This window comes from Rana temporaria, chromosome 1 (genome assembly GCF_905171775.1).
Source record: "Rana temporaria chromosome 1, aRanTem1.1, whole genome shotgun sequence".
Lineage (NCBI taxonomy): Eukaryota > Metazoa > Chordata > Amphibia > Anura > Ranidae > Rana > Rana temporaria.
In genome coordinates, this window is record NC_053489.1 from 103,877,043 (window position 1) to 103,895,022 (window position 17,980).

General features: G+C 43.8%; 1 protein-coding gene across 1 annotated transcript in view; it reads left to right on the plus strand.

Annotated features, from left to right (window-relative positions):
- LOC120929951 (low-density lipoprotein receptor class A domain-containing protein 1-like) overlaps nt 1–16,592 on the plus strand; it is a 28,521-nt gene extending 11,929 nt beyond the window's left edge. The window contains exons 3-7 of the mRNA XM_040341449.1: nt 1,036–1,102; nt 6,104–6,223; nt 9,136–9,279; nt 13,291–13,413; nt 16,260–16,592. Coding sequence (XP_040197383.1) covers nt 1,036–1,102; nt 6,104–6,223; nt 9,136–9,279; nt 13,291–13,413; nt 16,260–16,396 — 591 coding nt within the window. The 3' untranslated portion in view covers nt 16,397–16,592. The remainder of the gene's footprint in view (nt 1–1,035; nt 1,103–6,103; nt 6,224–9,135; nt 9,280–13,290; nt 13,414–16,259) is intronic.
- Nucleotides 16,593–17,980: the final 1,388 nt, after the last annotated feature.

Genomic DNA, 17,980 nt, shown 5'->3' on the forward strand with positions numbered 1-17,980 from the left:
GTTCTTGCTGTAGACCCACCACTGCAACTTTGCTCTTGCTACAAATTGGAAAGGTGTGAACTAGAACTTGTGATTCAAGTGCTCTGCAAGTGTACAACTTGCCAGTGAAAATGTGCGGCAAGTTAAAGGGTCACTAAAGGATTTTTTTTTTTAGCTAAATAGCTTCCTTTACCTTACTGCAGTCCTGGTTTCATGTCCTCATTGTTCATTTTTGCTTTGATGTTGCTGTAATTCCTCTCTGTTCTGGACACTTCCTGGTTGTCTGTTTCCTGATCACCACAGTACTGGGAGATTTCTCTCTGTGGTGACTAATCAAGGAGGTGTGATTACTGTGTGTCTAAAACCCCTCAGCACCAATCCAGTTTCGTTTTACAAACCATCACTGCCCTCTATTGGCTCTCTGGTTCTGTACATCAGAGAACCAGGAAACAACAGCAAAAACTAAACTAAACTAAACTGTAGGCACATTATATGATTGTTTTTTATCTATGTTTAATCATTTTTAAAAGGAATCAGTTAACTATTATGTCTCTATACCCTGTAAACAGTCATTTCAGCTAAAAAATTTTTTTCCTTTAGTGACCCTTTAACAGACTTAAAATTTAACACTGCCACAAATTTGTGGCAAGTTATCCTTGCTATCTGGAATCTATCTAGCATTGCAGGCCCTGATGCATCTCACTGGTTATGGGTATGGAGAACTGACAGTCCAAACATCCAAATATTTCAATATCCATCTGGGCAGTGTCATGTATTATTTTACCCGTTGCATCAGTAAAGCTAACAGTGACACTGGCAGCACATGTATACCTACATACTGTGATAGAAGAAGTTCTATACTTACCTATCTGGTAGCCCTTTTCTTTGCAGCTTCCCAGCCGCTACAAGTATCTGATAGCTTTAAATTTCTTTCCTGAATAAATTTTATGTTATGCTGTAACTTTCAAACCTATGAAACAGGATTATACTGTAAACCAGCATTGGTTTCCATGTTAAATTTGTTCACTAAACTTTTACTTGTTGCATCCCTAACAGGATTATGACACCTTCTCAGTGTCAACATTTGATTCCAGAAGATCTGTGACATTTCAGCATGACAGAGGTAAAATATTCCAGAATTTCTATTTGCATGTAGCACAGAAAGCAACATACACATGCTAAAATGCAGACCTAGCATAGGAAGCATGGCAGTACACATGCATGTAGCCGCATCCTTCCAATCCTGGAAGAGCTATAATGCAGAAATACGGTCACCTAATGATGCTCTTTAAGCTATTTGGATATATTATTAACAGATGATTAAATGATGTTGACCTCCAAAGTCTGGCTTGCCTATCTTTGTGTGATAAACAAAGAACAGTAGAAGGTTGTCTGAGATAATCTGCATTTTATATATCTACAATTAGCATCCTTGCTCAACATCTGCAGAGATGGGACCATTTACATGATGAGCCTGCCAGAGAATATTTTATCATAGTCTGAGCCAGTGGCGGCCCGTCCATAGGGGGCGCCCGGGCGCCGCCCCCCCCCCCTCCTGTAGTCATAAGAAAAAAAAAACGGGCCCTTTAAGGCTTTTAAAATTTCGTTTTGCAGCGCCGCGCAAATAACATACACTCATGCATTGCATGAGTGTATGTTTATTGTGGCCAGCCTATTCAGATACCTGGACATTGGGCGCCGGCTATGTGAATAACGGCAGCTGGTTGGCTGTGCGGAAGTCGCTGGCTCTGATAGGCTTTCCGAGTACAGCCCTTCAGCTCCCGGATGTCTTATCCAGGGAACGTAGGTGGGCTACGTCCCTTGGATAAGACTGACAGCCGTCTCAGCCAATCAGGTTCGCTGATTCTGGTTATCAGTAACCTGATTGGCTGAAGCGTCATTGAGGGCGGCAGAAGACATCGAGGGACCGTGGAAGGAGCATGGCGAAACCCCAGAAAGGTAAGTGCCAGGGCGGGGACATTTACAGGCACATTTTACTTTCATCAGTTTGGGGTCACCTGGAGAATGAAAAATGATGGCTAATTGTTTTCTATGGCTTTTTACTTGTTTTCTCCTTTGCTTATTAAGGAACAACCCTTGCTTTATGGAATTGTAGATTGCTGTTGTAAGGCAAGAAGCTGCTGTAATCACTAGATCTAATAGATTAATGACACTTTAATCATCTGCTTTGCACTGGGAGAGAAGTTAAAATGCAACCCAGACCCTTAAATGTTTGTAAGCCCTCAGATATACCCACTAAAGTTACTAGCCTCAGGCGCTACACAGAGATGAAACAAATCCTCCTGCATAGATTTTCCCCATTTATCCGCAGACTGACTGGCAGCATTTTACAGGGCACAGTGGGGACAATTGATGTGGGCACAGTGGGGACAATTGATGTGGGGACAATTGATGTGGGCACAGTGGGGACGATTGATGTGGGCACAGTGGCTACAATTGATGTGGGCACAGTGGGGACAATTAATGTGGGCACAGTGGCTACAATTGATGTGGGCACAGTGGCGGCAATTGATGTGGGCACAGTGGCGACAATTGATGTGGGCACAGTGGCGACAATTGATGTGGGCACAGTGGTGATAATTGATGTGGGCACAGTGGTAACAATTGATGGCATTGCCCAGTGGCTGCATTTGGCATGGCACAGTGGTGACAATTGATGGCACAGTGGTGACAATTGATGGCACAGTGGCGACAATTGATGGCACAGTGGCGACAATTGATGGTATGGCACAGTGGCTGCATTTGATGGGCACAGTGGCTGCCTTTGATGGGCACAGTGAGGCTGCAATTGTCTTTTTTTTTTTTTCATTTGTTTGCGCCCCCCCAAAAATTTTGAGCACCAGCCGCCACTGGTCTGAGCAGATTGGCACAATCAGTTTGCAGCAGAACTACAGAGGAGTCAAAAATCAATGCAATCATTGCAATAATGTACTTCTTTTGCAAAAAAAAAAAAGCTTTCCATTTATTCTACACACGCTTAATTCACTGTCCTCATGTCTGTTGGAAAACACGTATCCGTTACTTCTGCCTTACTTTTTGGACAGACCTTAGGTCATGACACAGGAAGGAGTTGACCAGCTGAGGGTGGATGATGCAGGGTGTGTGCTAATGAGGTCAGCTGGTCAACTTCTTCCTGAGTCATGACCTAAGGTCTGTCCAGGAAGTAAGGCAGCAGTAACAGATACGTGTTTTCCAACAGACATGAGGACAGTGAATTAAGCGTGTGTAGAATAAATGGAAAGCTTTTTTTTTTTTGCAAAAAATGTACATTATTGCATTGATTGCATTATTGAACTTAGCCTTTAATTCTGCCTATTGAGAGATAAGGTTCGGCACTATAGGCAAATGGCTGCTACAGAGGAAAACAATAATTATTAACGGAAAAAAAATATTATGGTTAATTTTCTTGGGCACTGGGGAGACCTACATACTATACGTATGAACATTCCTTGATCTGACTGTAAGTGCTCTAATGTCAATAGGCACCTTCAGGCAGGAATTTTTTATTGAAAAGATTCAGTATGAAGCATTGGTTGACTTTTTACCTCCAGCTACCCAAACCAAGGCAATTTCTGTCGATGTATTGGCCAACTTAGGTTGTCCTCAAAGATTCTTAATTTTAACGACTGTAAGGAAATAAATAAAAATCATATTTTAAGAGCGCTTTAAGTGACTCTGTTATTAGGGTAATGGGACATTTCTTATAATTAAGTTTGCACTTTAAATTTAAGTTTGCACTTTAAAAAAATATACTTTTTAGACTATAGTTGGCTATATTTTTAAAGATGCCACATTTTACATCCTGATTGTACATTTTTTATATACATGGCTTTAACTTTTAAAAACAATGGATTACCCAAACAGTCAATTTATGTCCAATCAGAGGGTCCGTGACACTACACAGCTATTAGTAAATCTAAAAGAGATTTTATAAAAGACAGCGCACACAATAACATGTAAAAATAAAATGTGCAAACCAAACAAAATCAAACCTGAAACAATAATCCATATCATTATGTGCAAGCTAACTAACAAATAAATCATTGATTGGTATCGCTTAATACTCCAGGACATGAAATGCACCAGTAAGCTTTTGAGGACACACTGGGGTTGATTTACAAAATCTGGTGCAACTCTGAATTGAAATCAATCAGCTTTCAGATTTTTTTGTCAAAACTTAGTTGAACAAGGTAGAAGCTGATTGGCTACCGTGCACAGCTGCACCAGATTTTATACAGTTTTATTAAATCTACCTCACTGGTGAAGGCCCAATATTATGTGACACTTTGGATGTTTTGGATTGTGGCTGTGATCTGTTACCAGTTTATGTTTTGCGGCCTCTTTCCTTTTTTCAGTGCAGTACAAATCTCTATACCAGTACAACAATAATGTACTGATTTGTCAGTGGGATCTCCATCTATACAGAGTTTAAGAAAATAGAGAGAAGCAATTTGAAATCCATGGAGAGGGGATTACTGAGTGCTTTATGGCTAAAACAAGTGTTTTAGAATCATATTACAAGCACCTTAAGCCCCTTTCACATGGGGCGGATCAGTAATGATCCACCCCGTAAACCTCCGCTTGCTCAGCGGGGATCGCTCCGTTGATCCCCGCTGAGCCGGCGGAGGACAGGCGGTCCCCACACACTGTGCAGGGACTGCCCTGTCTTTTCTCCGCTCTCCCCTATGGGGGATCGGATGAACACGGACCGTCTGTCCGTGTTTACCCGATCCGATCTGCCAGACGGATGGAAAAGTAGGTTTTTCCTCCGTCACACTTTGGCGGATCGGAGCGGGTCGGATGTCAGTGGGCATGTCACCGCTGACATCCGTGGCTCCATAGAGGAGCACGGAGCGCCCGTTCAGGTCCGCCTAAAAAACTGGCAGGCGGACCTGAACGGGCCGCCCATGTGAAAGAGCCCTTACATGTGTATTCAAGCTTCAGGCATTCTTGTTTTCAGCCAATGGAAAACACTAGGAGGAGAAGACCAGCTCTGACATGTTCAAAATGCCTGATATATTCCTGAAAAAATGCTTGGAAATGCTCAATTCAGGCACTTTCTGGTATTCCCATTGAAGCCTATGGGGCCAAAAATTCTCAAATCTGCTTCCAAATAGACTCATGTAGCTTTCAGCATCCACCTACATGTGTCTGAGCTCATAGGCCCCGTACACACGTCCGAGAAACTCGACGGGCAAAACACATTGTTTTGCTCGTCGAGTTACTTGTGAAGCCGCCGAGGATCTCGGCGAGCCAAGTTTCCTCATTGACTAACGAGGAAATAGAGAACATGTTCTCTATTTGGCCCGACGAGATCCTCGTCGGTTTCCTCGGCCAAAAGTGTACACACGACCGGGTTTCTCGGCAGAATACGGCTCCGATCGAGTTCCTGGCTGAATTCTGAACTTCCAGCTACAAAACGCTGAAGTGTGAATGGGGCATTAACCGGGTAGCTCCAATCTAGTATGTGGTGGTATTGCATTTGGAGAAGACATTGATGGATGTATTTACTATTGAAGATTGCACATAGAGAAATTAACTATTGTTTCATGTTTTATTTTGCCTGATTTACACGTTTTAATTTTTACACATTGGTATTCTGTGCGTTCCCCTTTATTATTTGATTTTTAGTTCTAAATACGATTTTTCAATTATTATGTTTTGTGGCCAGCTTAAAACTGGCTATAGACATTATATTGCAGATATGATACAAATAGCTTTAGACAGTTTTGATGACACACCAAACAATAGCTTGTCACCTAAACCAGTTGATTGGACAGATCAAAAGACGTCATCCAACGTCTTTGAGCACATTTAATGATCGTTTGGTAATATATTTTAAAGATTGGTGTTTGCATATGAATAATTTTGATGTACCTTGACATGTCACTTGTATTTAGGTAATTGTTTGAACCTGCATAAAAACAAATTATAGCCAGCATTCCATTTGCTTATTTTGCTTATCATATGATCTAATCTACATTAAAACAATTTCCTATTTTCCATTACCTGTGTTAACCATCAAGCATCTCAGATAACAGGAACATGGAAAAAAGTAACCTTTGTAACTAATGTCTAATGGAATGAATGGCATATTTTACAGACTGCACCTGTTGTTTCAAGAGGAAATGTTTCTGTATCAGTGGAATGGTGCTGCTCACCCTTGGAGCAATCTCCGCCTTTATCACATTGGGAGTCATCTTTGGAATTCCAAAGAATGGAAGTAAGCAAACTGTATTATTTGTCTTTTCAAAAAAGGTAGTCAGGACATCACGCCCAACATATAAAGGTGCAATTGCGAGAAAGCACAACTCAATTTTTTTATGACTTCTGCTATTTATGACATTTCAACTCCAGACAGTAGGGGGAACTAGGGTAAATCTATAGCTTACTAGCTATTTTAAAGTGTCAGGTCTCATTCAGAATGGTGTACTGAAGCATACGCCTGGGCAAGGATGCACAGAGGTACCATGCATCCCCGTGCGGACAGTCCCATTCATGTCAATTGGGTCACAGCAGCTGCAAGGACGCAGCTGCTGCTGCCAATTTGACAGCTGTGTGGGTGCACGGCCCAGAATGCAGGCAGTGTGCGTTTGGGGCCATCCACCCACACAGCTATCATTTGGTAGCAGTTGTTGTGTCCGTACAGACACTGTATCCCAATTGACATGAATGGGACTGCCTGCAATGGATGCTCATACCACCTGTGAATCCCTAGGTTCCTCGCACAGGTGTACAATTAAATACGTCCGTGTGATTGAGGAGTTAATATACCTTGCCACAGTTTGGCTGTCTGCATGTGATGTACTGATGTAATTAGAATGTTATGATTAGATCAAAGAGCTATGTTATCATATTGAAAAAACTCCCTTTAAATGCTAAACACACGTGTCACAGTAAGGCCGCGTACACACGATCAGTCCATCCGATGAGAACGGTCCAAGCATGCGTCGACTTGATTTTGAGCATGCGCGGGTTTTTAACTGATGCTTTTGCATACTAACGATCGGTTTTGACTAGGGGTGCACCGAAATGGAAATTTCAGAACCGAAACGAAACCGAAATAAAAAAAAATTCAGTCTGAAACCGAAAATGACTTTTCTTTGTTTTCCCCCTATTTCAATTTTTTTTTCAATAATTGTATGTATTACATTTACATGATGGGCACAGTGGCTGCGTTTGATGGGCACAGTGGCGACATGTGTTGGCAGTGGCACAGTGGCTGCATGTGATGGCACAGTGGCTGCATGTGATGGGCACAGTGGCTGCGTTTGATGGGCACAGTGGCTGCATTTGATGGGCACAGTGGCTGCGTTTGATGGGCACAGTGGCTGCATGTGATGGCACAGTGAGGCTGCAATTAATGTTTTTTTTGGTAGTCAGAGAAGGCAAGCATGGCTCAATAACACACACAAAAAAAACGTTTGTGTGTTATTGAGCCATGCTTGCCTTCTCTGACTACCAAAACAAATATCAATTGCAGCCTCACTGTGTCACTGTGAAAAAATGGCAGATGAAAAAAAAAAAAAAATTATCTGCCATTTTTTCATTAAGAAAGTGCTGGTCACCTCAGTCAGTTCAATTTTAAAGCAAGTTCTAATTTTTTTGACCGAAGGTTAACTGGCCGATGGGGCCCACACACAATCGGTTTGGACTGATGAAAACGGTCCTTCAGTCCGTTTTCATCGGTTTTGACCGATCGTGTGTATGCGGCCTCAGAATATGCCCGCAATCATGTGCACCGCACCAGCACATGATTGCGGGCATACTCTTACTGTGTCTGTGACATGTGTGTTTAGCAATCAAAGGGAGTTTTTGTTATTCATGAACATCCTAAATTTACAATCCTGGTGGTGAGTGTGAACAGGTCTACCACAGCTTCATATCCTAGAGGAGTATGGACTTCTGAGAGCAGAGGAGGTGAAACTTATCTTACACCCCCAAAGGCAAGCAAGATTACGGTCCCGTAGATCTGATAGAAAAATCCTTCACAAACACTAAAAAAGTTTAAATGGAGACCCACACACCCAAAAAAAAGTAAAAAAAAGCTGAATTCAAAAATGTTGTCTTAAGTATTTGAGAATCATTAATAAAAGATTGAATCAGTACAATAACAGAGCAGAGAGCTTACCCTCCATACAGGTGGCAGACATGATTATTACACTATCATTAGCTAATTAGGTTATTTTTTATTCTCAGAAGTACGCTGTACAGTGGAACCTCGGTTTACGAGAAACTCCGTTAACAAGCTTTTTGAAAGACGAGCAACTTTTTTCAAACGGACTCAGTTTGCAAGTGTTGTCTCGCAAAATGAGCAGAATTCAAGCTAATGGTGCCTGCAGTACCGCATTTGGCCTTCACTGGAGTGGGGGGGGTGCCGGAGCCGAATGGCGACGATCGGCGCCATTCGGAAACGGCCGGAAAGGCCAGAGGACAGTTCGTCTGACCTCGGCAAACCTCGGAAAGGCTTGTAAACGGAGTCTTTCCGAGGTTTGCAGAGGTCAGCCGAACTGTCCTCGGGCCTTTCTGGCCGTTTCTGAGGCTCTCCAGTGCCTCTGGCCACATGCGGTATTGCATGCCATTGAAGTCAATGCAGAACAAATTATTTTCGTTTCCATTGACTTCAATGGGGAAACTCGCTTTGATATGCAAGTACTTTGGATTACGAGCATTCTCCTGGAACAGATTGTGCTCGTAATCCAAGGTTCCACTGTAATTGTTGTTCAGGAAGAATTTTGTGACAGGAAGCTCAGATGTGAGGAGGAGAAATTTAGAGATAGAAAAAGGGAGACTAGGGGCTCAAGACAAAGCAAGAGCTTTGGGCCTCCCATACGCTTATAGTACAGGCCTTTAGTATTTTAAGGTGAAAAATGTATCTGTCACCAAAAAAAACATTAAAATTAAGGAGGGCAACAAGAAAGATAAAATAATATATGCTTGGATATTCATGTGATGATGAATTGACCGAACACAGGTCGAAATCTGATATATGGCTGAACTAAATACTGCAAACTGATGTTTTGATAGTGTTAGCATTATGTAACAATAGTATTAATAATAATTATAATAAAAATAGATACAGTATGTGTGTATGTGATTACTGGTTTATGACAATCACATATCATCTTTTTTCAGATGTATATACTCGAGAGTGCAGAACCTCCCTTGGTAAGGCTGGCTTCCTGTGTGATGACCGAAGAACTTGTATAGGACCATCAGCACTTTGTGACGGGCAGGTGGATTGCGCCAATGGAGAAGATGAATCTAGAACATATTGTAGTATGTTTTAAAGATTACATTTTAAACAATGACAATGTACTAATCTTATGTGTTTAAGTGAAGAAAACAGATCCAAGGCATGTAATAATGCAAATTGTAAAAATGTGCACTGATACGCTGGAAGGAATTGGGTTAAAGTCCAGCTAGGAAGCCTGTCAAAGAACCTTTGATGATGATTGGTCATTTCTAATAAATACAGTTAAAATATTGAAGCAGTGTAGCCCAGCAGCTGTATGTCATATGTAGGAAAGACCCTAGATCATATTATAATCCTATCACTCATGGCTGTGTTGTACCTGTACAAATTGGGAGAGTCTCTATTGCAGCACTAGCCCTTTAATAGCCACAGTCACTCTCTATGGCACCCCTGTAATAAGTAAAACTTCACTTTTACAGAAACATAAATATATCTGTTTATCAACAGAATCAATTTATAGTAAAACCTGAACGTGGAGCTGCAACAAAAACTAGTGTGTAGAATACAGAAGGGAAACTATGGCATTGATAATATTTTTGTATAGATGTGCCACAGGCAGAGTGCCCACATTGAGCTAGACGGACATTATTGAGAATCTACCAATGGCCCCCACCAAGGTGTGCTTGCTTATTTCTTCATTTATATGACCAGATACCAGGATGGTTTACTGTTAGACGTGATTAATCGCCTCACCTTGTTTATGCATTGGCTTACCATTTTTATGGACGGTGTTGCACACATTTAAAGGGATATTAAAGGCTCGCTAAAAATAAACATGTTATACTTACATGCTCTGTGCACTGGTTTTGCACAGAGCACCTCCGATCCTCCTCTTCTCGGGTCCCCCGCTGGCGCTCCTGGCCCCTCCCCTTGCCAAATGCCCCAATAGCAAGCTGCTTGCTATGGGGCACTCGTGTGAGCTCATTCACAAGCTGCCTCTGTAAGATGAGGCGAGTAGCTTGTTGGTGAGAAAAACACCCCACTCAGCTTCCTGAGATCAAAATACATTCTGTAAAGGTACTCTCACAGAGAAGGTTTTTTTACCTTCATGCATAAAAAAAAACTTCAGCCTTTACAACTACTTAAACTAAAGTGTTAATTTTAATTACTTACTTTAGTTGTTTTTTTCAGTGTTTATATGTTTTTGAATATATATATTCCTTGCTTTACAAATAAACATTTAATACATGACAAAGGATTCTCAAAGTGCTATAGGTTAGCTATCAAGATTGTGTTGATGGCATTCAGTTCGTAATCAGTTTACAACACTTCTGAGATCATTCAGAATTTATTGATAGATACCTGCAGTAGATCTCATTCTGATCTGCATTTGACCTGCTTTAAGTGCAATTTGCATTTCCATAGACTTATATGGAAATACAAAACCCATTTGAAGCGACCTGAAGCCCATAAACACAGACCAGTAGGAACACCACAATAAGGAAGCTTGCTTTGCATCTCACTTTGTCTGTTTTGACCCTTTCACTGAACTCTCTGAAAGGGGACGAGTCACAGCTGAGTTCTGTAAACTGCTGAAATAATTTAATATGTAATAAACAGACTCTACATACTGGCAGGATAGAAGACCATAAAATATTAACATGCTATATGTCATATTTATGTGACTAAGTAAAATACAGAAAAATAGGATTTTTGTACTCACTGTAAAATCCATTTCTCTGAGTTCATGAACGGACACAGCAGCATCTTGACCTTAGGGTGTTATCCTCCTTCTAGGAGATTTACTAGGCAGAAAAACAGCATGTTAAGTGTTAAACACTCCACACAGTACAGTATCTCCCAGGGGGCGGTTCCCCCGGGTACATCCCCCACTCTCTGCTCTGCAGTCTCAGTTCGTCAACAAGCAGTACAAACAAAGGAGGGGTGGGTGCTTTGTCCGTCCATGAACTCAGAGAAATGGATTTTACGGAGAGTACAAAAATCCTATTTTTTCTTCCTTTCTCAAGCAGTGTCAAAAAATTCGAGGGGTGGGAAAACACAGCTAACCAACTTCACCCCAAACAAACCAGAGCTCCTCAACGAAGGAACTTCAACCTTAAACAGCCGCCTGCAAAACCTTGTGGCCGAAGGAAGCATCTGAGGATGCACTCACATACACCTTGTAAAACTTCGAGAAGGTGTGGACTGACGACCAAGTTGTTGCCTTACACACCTGTAAAACGGACGCCGGATGGCGAAAAGCCCAAGAGGCACCAATTGCCCTGGGCGAATGCGTCGTAACGGGGAAGGGGGGTGCTCGCCCCCTTAGAGCATAGGTCTGAAGCACGACCTGCCTGATCCACTTAGAAAAGGTGGCCGCCAGACCAACACGAACAGTGAATCTGACCTCCAAAACGGAGCCGTAGTAGATAGGTACATCCGTAGGGCTCGAACCACGTCCAAGGAATGCAAGCAGCCTCTTTTGGGTTCGCCGGCCGAGGACACAAGGATGGGAGAACAATGTCCTCTTTAATGAGAAAGGCCGAAACAACCTTAGGAAGGAACAACGGCTGCGGACGCAGCACCACCTTATCCCTGTGAATGACCAAGTAAGAAGCCTTGCAAGACAAGGCCGCTAATTCAGACACCCGTCTGACCGATGTAATTGCCACCAGAAAAAACACCTTCTGGGAAAGAGTCAATAAAGGGATCTCCCTAATGCCCTCAAACGGAGGCTTTTGAAGCACCGAGAGGACTAAATTCAAGTCCCATGGAGGCAGTGGAGGACGTACCGGAGGAGCCACATGCCGAACCCCCTGCACAAACGTACGCACCAGAGAGTGCGCCGCCAAGGGTCGCTGAAAGAAAACACCCAAGGCCGAAACCTGCTCCTTAATCGTACTTAAGGCGAGAGCCTGATCCACTCCACGCTGTAAGAACAGCAGAATCCGGGACATCACGTATGCACGGGGGTGCCAATTCATCTCCTCACACATAGAGATGTAAGCCTTCCACGTACGATGGTAAATCTTCCGGGAAGTAGACTTCCGCGCTCGCAGCATGGTAGAGATCACCGAATCCGACAGACCTCGGTCCCTCAGCACCTGGCTTTCAATAGCGGCCGCGATTGTAATACTAAAAACACCATACACAGCAGCAAACACCCAGTACCCCGGGCAGGACCCCCCCCGCACACACTGCAGCAAAACAGCACCCCCGGAAAGCAGACACATCCCCCAGCAACGGAAAGGAGCCCCCCCCAGGCGGACCCCCCACTTCACGGCCGACCCCGCCACCCAGAACGTGGGGAAAGGAGGGAGAGGAAGGGAGAGAGGAAAGCAGGGCGGACCCACAATCGACCTCCCCAGGATTGCCCTGCCAAAGCAAGGGGACTGCTTCTTACCCATCCTGCGACCACCGGCTGGAGGCATCCCGGACAGAAACATTGTCCGTGCAGTTACGGCATGGCTGTCGGCCCGGCACACTGTGACACAGACATAGAGCCCGGTCATATGTGTGCCCTGGAGCATATAGCTCACCGGCCACCCCTGGAGCAACCAGGACGGCACTGGACGGCCCAGCACATAACTAAAAGGCCGGCACACGCTCGATGGCCAAACTGGGGGAACTACAAGGATCGAGGATCCAGCCTGTCACCCAGTGGGCAGTTGATCAAAGGTCTCAGGATCCAAAAATGCAGAAAAAGCAAAAAAGAAAAGCAAGAAAACTGCAAAAAAATCCTCAGGCCACATGGGCCCAGAGGAGCCATGTCATTCTCCTTTGCTAGGCAGAAAAAAACTGAGGCTGCAGAGCAGAGAGTGGGGGATGTACCCAGGGGAACCGCCCCCTGGGAGGTACTGTACTGTGTGGAGTGTTTAACACTTAACATGCTGTTTTTCTACCTAGTCAATCTCCTAGAAGGAGGATAATACCCTAAGGTCAAGATGCTGCTGTGTCCGTCCATGAACGGAAGAGAAATGTTAGATTTTTGTTTTAAGTGTTATCATTAATACTATTATATTTAAACACTTTTTTTTATAAATATTGAATGCTTTCCTCCTTTATCTTTTAATCTTGTTTTTTAAACCTCACAGGCAATTTACCTAACAACCTCCCAGAAGGATTGGTATTCAGATGTGTAAACGGTAAAATGTGGACATATACTGATAAACTGTGTGACAACAAAAATGACTGTGGGGATTGTTCTGATGAATCAGGTATAGTATACACTGAATGAATTACTTATTAACAAAGTTGGGCAAAGTAAATTAAACTTGAATTATATTTTTATTGCTGAGTAAGCTCAAAAGAGTGTTTAGACTAGACTAGACACTTTAAAGAGGTGTTGAACTCAGGAAGATGTGCCTAAAAAAAGGCATGTAGGGCCAGATTCAGAGAGGAGATACAACGGCGTATCTCCTGATACACCGTCGTATCTCCTGTCCTATCTATGCGGCTGATTCATAGAATCATTTCCGCATAGATAGCCCTAAGATCCGACAGGTGTAATTGACTTACACTGTCGGATCTTAGGATGCAATACTTCGGCCGCCGCTGGGTGGAGTTTGCGTCGTTTTCCTGCGTCGGGTATGCTAATGAGCATTTACGGCGATCCACGACGGTTTTCGCGTTCGTTACGTCGACGCTAGTAATTTTTTCCCGTCGCAAATTTACACCTGCTTTATCATGGCTTAACTTTAGTCGAGCCATGTTAAAGTATGGCCGCCGTTCCCAGGTCGAAATTCAATTTTTTTTTTGTTTTGGTGTAAGACATCCGGGAATACGAATGGACGCTACGCATGTCGCCGTTCTAAAAAAATGAGGTCACATCGCGCAAAGCACGGCGGGAATTTCGAAACTGAGCATGCGCAGGACGTCCGGCGCTGGAGCGCACCTAAATTAAATGGTAGACGCCCCATTTAAATTGGGCAGGCTTGCGCCGGACGTGTTTACGATACACCGCCGCAAGTTTACAGGTAAGTGCTTTGTGGATCAGGCACTTACACTGAAAACTTGCTGCAGTGTAACATAAACGGGTTACGTTGCGCTGCCGCAAATGTACGAGAATCTGGCCCGTAGAGTGCAAAGTACTGGTCACCAGCATGTCCTGTGGTCTTCCTTGATATTTCCTGTTACTGACCCACCATGCCTTGTTCTGTGCTGGGACTCCTGGTGGAGGCAGGTTTTTGCCTCCCCTTGTCAGAGCCTCCACCATCAAGAACAGTGAGCAGCACAGTACCGACATAACCAAAGTTTACACAGTGGGTGTACCCAGGGGAGGGCTGTCAGCCTTAGGCCTGGGGGGCAAGTCCAGTCAAGTGGCCCATAGAGCGTGGAAAAGTGATGGATCAAGGAAAACAGTCTAAGATTTTTCATGATCACAGGGGTGGGGGGAGGACAATGTGGCCCTCCAGAAACCCTGGCAGGGGCTGACTGGCATATTTTGCCCCAGGGGCAAGTATAACCCAGAGGCCCATGGTGGAGCAACTTTGCCACACTCTCCCTCTTCCCTGCCTCCTCCCAACTCCCACTTTTGTCATCCATGTTAATTTACCTTTTCTTAGCCAGAGCCATTTTAGCATACATGTTTAAAAAATCATTTTAGGCCTGAAGAATACACAAAACCCCCAAACATTATATATTTCCTAAAAGCAGATATCCCCAGACAATAAACTAGTGGTCGTTTTTTATGTCACACGATATTACCGCAAAGGTCTAGGTCAAAACCGACGGTTAGTATGCAAAAGCATCGGTTAAAAACCTGTGCATGCTCAGAACCATGACGCATGCTTGGAAGCATTGAACTTAATTTTTCTCAGCGCGTCGTTGTGTTTTACGTCACCGCGTTGGACTCGTTAAAAAAAATGCTCTAGCAAAGCGTGACGTACAACACGTACGACGGCACTATAAAGGGGAAGTTTCTTTGGGCTGCTTTAGCTGATTTTGTGTTAGTAAAAGACGATTCGCCCTTTTCTGTCTGTTACAGCGTGATGAATGTGCTTACTCCATTAAGAACGGTAGTTTTACCAGAACGAGCGCTCCCGTCTCATAACTTGCTTTTGAGCATGCGCGCATTTTTTACAACCCGAAAAACGACAACGTTAAAAACGTTGTGAAAAAATAGAGCATGTTCGAATATTTTTTTTGCCCGTTTTTCAGAACCCGAAAAATGCTCTGAAGCCCACACACGATCGTTTTAAATGACATTAAAAAAAACGAATTTTTTTACGACCCGAAAAATGATCGTGTGTACCCGGCATAAGGTTGATCAATCAACTCGCCAAAAGTGTAGTTAATTAGCCACCAGCACTGCAGTAAGAGATAGAAGTTAGAAGTGATCCCAGATCTGTCCCAGTAGCAGGTCCGGACTGGCCATAGGGCATACCGGGCATATGCTAGGTGGGCCGTGGCGGCCCGTGGGCCGCTGGTGGCCCGCGGGCAGCATGTCATGTCTCCCCCCAGCATTGCTGTGTCTTAAAGCTGCCCACGTGATAAAAACTTGGGCAGTGATTGTCCAGACTGGTTGCACTCACTACAACTGCCGGAGGCGGAGCCCAATGCTCCGCCCATCTTCCTCTGCGCCATCCTTCCTGCCTGGGCTCTCTGGACTGGATGCAGGCCCGGACTGGCGGGCCGCGGCGGCACGTGGGCAGCATGTCACGTCTCCCCCCAGCAGTGCTGTGCAGGCCCGGACTGGCCATAGGGCATACCGGGCATATGCCCGGTGGGCCGCGACGGCCCGCTGGCAGCATGTCACGTCTCCCCCCACCAGTGCTGTGTCTTAAAGCTGCTCCCGTGATAAAAACTCAGGCGGTGATTGTCCAGACTGGTCGCACTCACTACATCTCCTGGAGGCGGAGCCTACTGCTCCATCCACCTTCCTCCGCGCCATCCTTCCTGCCCGGGCTCTGTGGACTGGATCATTAATCATGAAGAGGATCATGTTCAGTATTGTTTTCTTTTGCATAGGTGGAAAGTAAGATTTTATTTTATATTATAAGTTAACCAATTTTCTTTGTTGCAAATCATTTGATCTTACATCTATTTATAAATTTATTTTCAGCTCTCCGCTGCCCTGCTTGTCCAGGATGGAGATGTAACACTGTATTCTTTGCTGACTGCGACTGTATTCCAAGAACACGTTGCAATGACACTATCCAAGACTGTATAGACTGGAGTGATGAAATATCTTGCAGATGATATCGAGCCTAATGAGAATCTACGGAAGGTATCTGCAACCCCCAAACAATGGGGAGAAGACGGGGTCAATGATTGCTTCTCCAAACATAGCCCAGTATTAAGAACAGTTTTGTACTAGGGCAGTGGGATTTTGGACCTGCATTACTAAGTACTCTATAACAATGTGAACATTAATAATTGAGTGTCAAGATGCATACATAAAGACAATCTACCTATTCAAAATTTGTCAAGAATACACAGATTTGCAAACCGCTGGAAAGATGTTTCCCAATGTACCTACAGTGGAGAAAATAATTTTATCCCCTGCAGATTTTGTAAGTTTGCCTACTTACAAAGAAATGAAGGGTCTATAATTTTTATCATACGTGTATTTTAAATGATAGAGACAGAATATCAACCTATGGGGCTTACCTCTGACCCTGCTGGGTCTCCTGCAGCTAACTGCAAATGGCCCCATTCACAAGTGTGAATCCCTTTAAAGGGGTTGTAAACCCACTTTTGCAAGTTACACCTACAGGTAAGCCTAGAGTAAGGCTAACCTGTAGGTGTTAGCAATATCTCCTAAACCTGCACGGTTTAGGAGATATTCGCTGAATGACAGGACCGTTGTCTACGACGCAAACTGCGTGCAGGCGCACTAACAAAAGCTGTCATAAACACGGCAATGCCGTGTTTGACGGCTCCCGTGCACATTCGCAGGAATGACATCATCGCCGCTCCGGGCCAATCACTGCACCGGAGCGGCGATTACAGGAAGAAAATCGCCGGAGACATGGCGGTGGCGGCGGAGGGCGCGGAGAACTTTGGGGGCTTTGTTCTCAGGTAAGTTGATCATAATGAGCTAGTATGCTGTGCAAGGTATTTAAAAAAATTAAATAACAAGGGTTTACTTCCTTTTTCAGGATCAATAGAGAATACAAACAAGGTCATTCAGACTTGTATAAAGCTTTATCTGCCTAAAATTACATGTTTTTTTGAGTATTTGTTTGATCTTAAGCTGGATACACAAAGTTTTTTGTTTTTTTTTCATTCAATACACAAACAAAATAAAAAGTGATGTTAGTGCTGCGATCTCCCCAGCTGTGCTATTGTATTCTGACAGGAAGACAGCCCTCTTCCAAAACACACCAATTATCCCTTAGCAGCCATTGGCTGCCAGTGCTGATCGGATGCTGGTCTTCCAGTACGCCTGCTCAACAGAAGTCGGTTGGAAGACCAGCATCTGTAGAGCAGACAGCTATACACACAGGACGAAAGTCAGCCAGTTCCTGCTGAACTGACTGTTTTCAGGCAATTCTTGTTTAGTGCGTACCCAGCTTTAAGCTGGCCATACATTATCAGAAATGTCTAAACATTTTTTCCAGCCACTCGATTTTTGAATTGGTAATGGGTTCATATTAACATTCGTTTTTCACTGCCTTGATGAGAAAATTCAAAGAAACGGAATGGAAATTTTTTCTCAAACAAACAAATTTCCAACACTGTATATGGTTTTTGTTCAGGAAATTATATTCATTCCAAAATCAAATGTTAACCGCTTAAGGACCGCCACACGACTATTTACGTCGGCATAATGCACGGCTG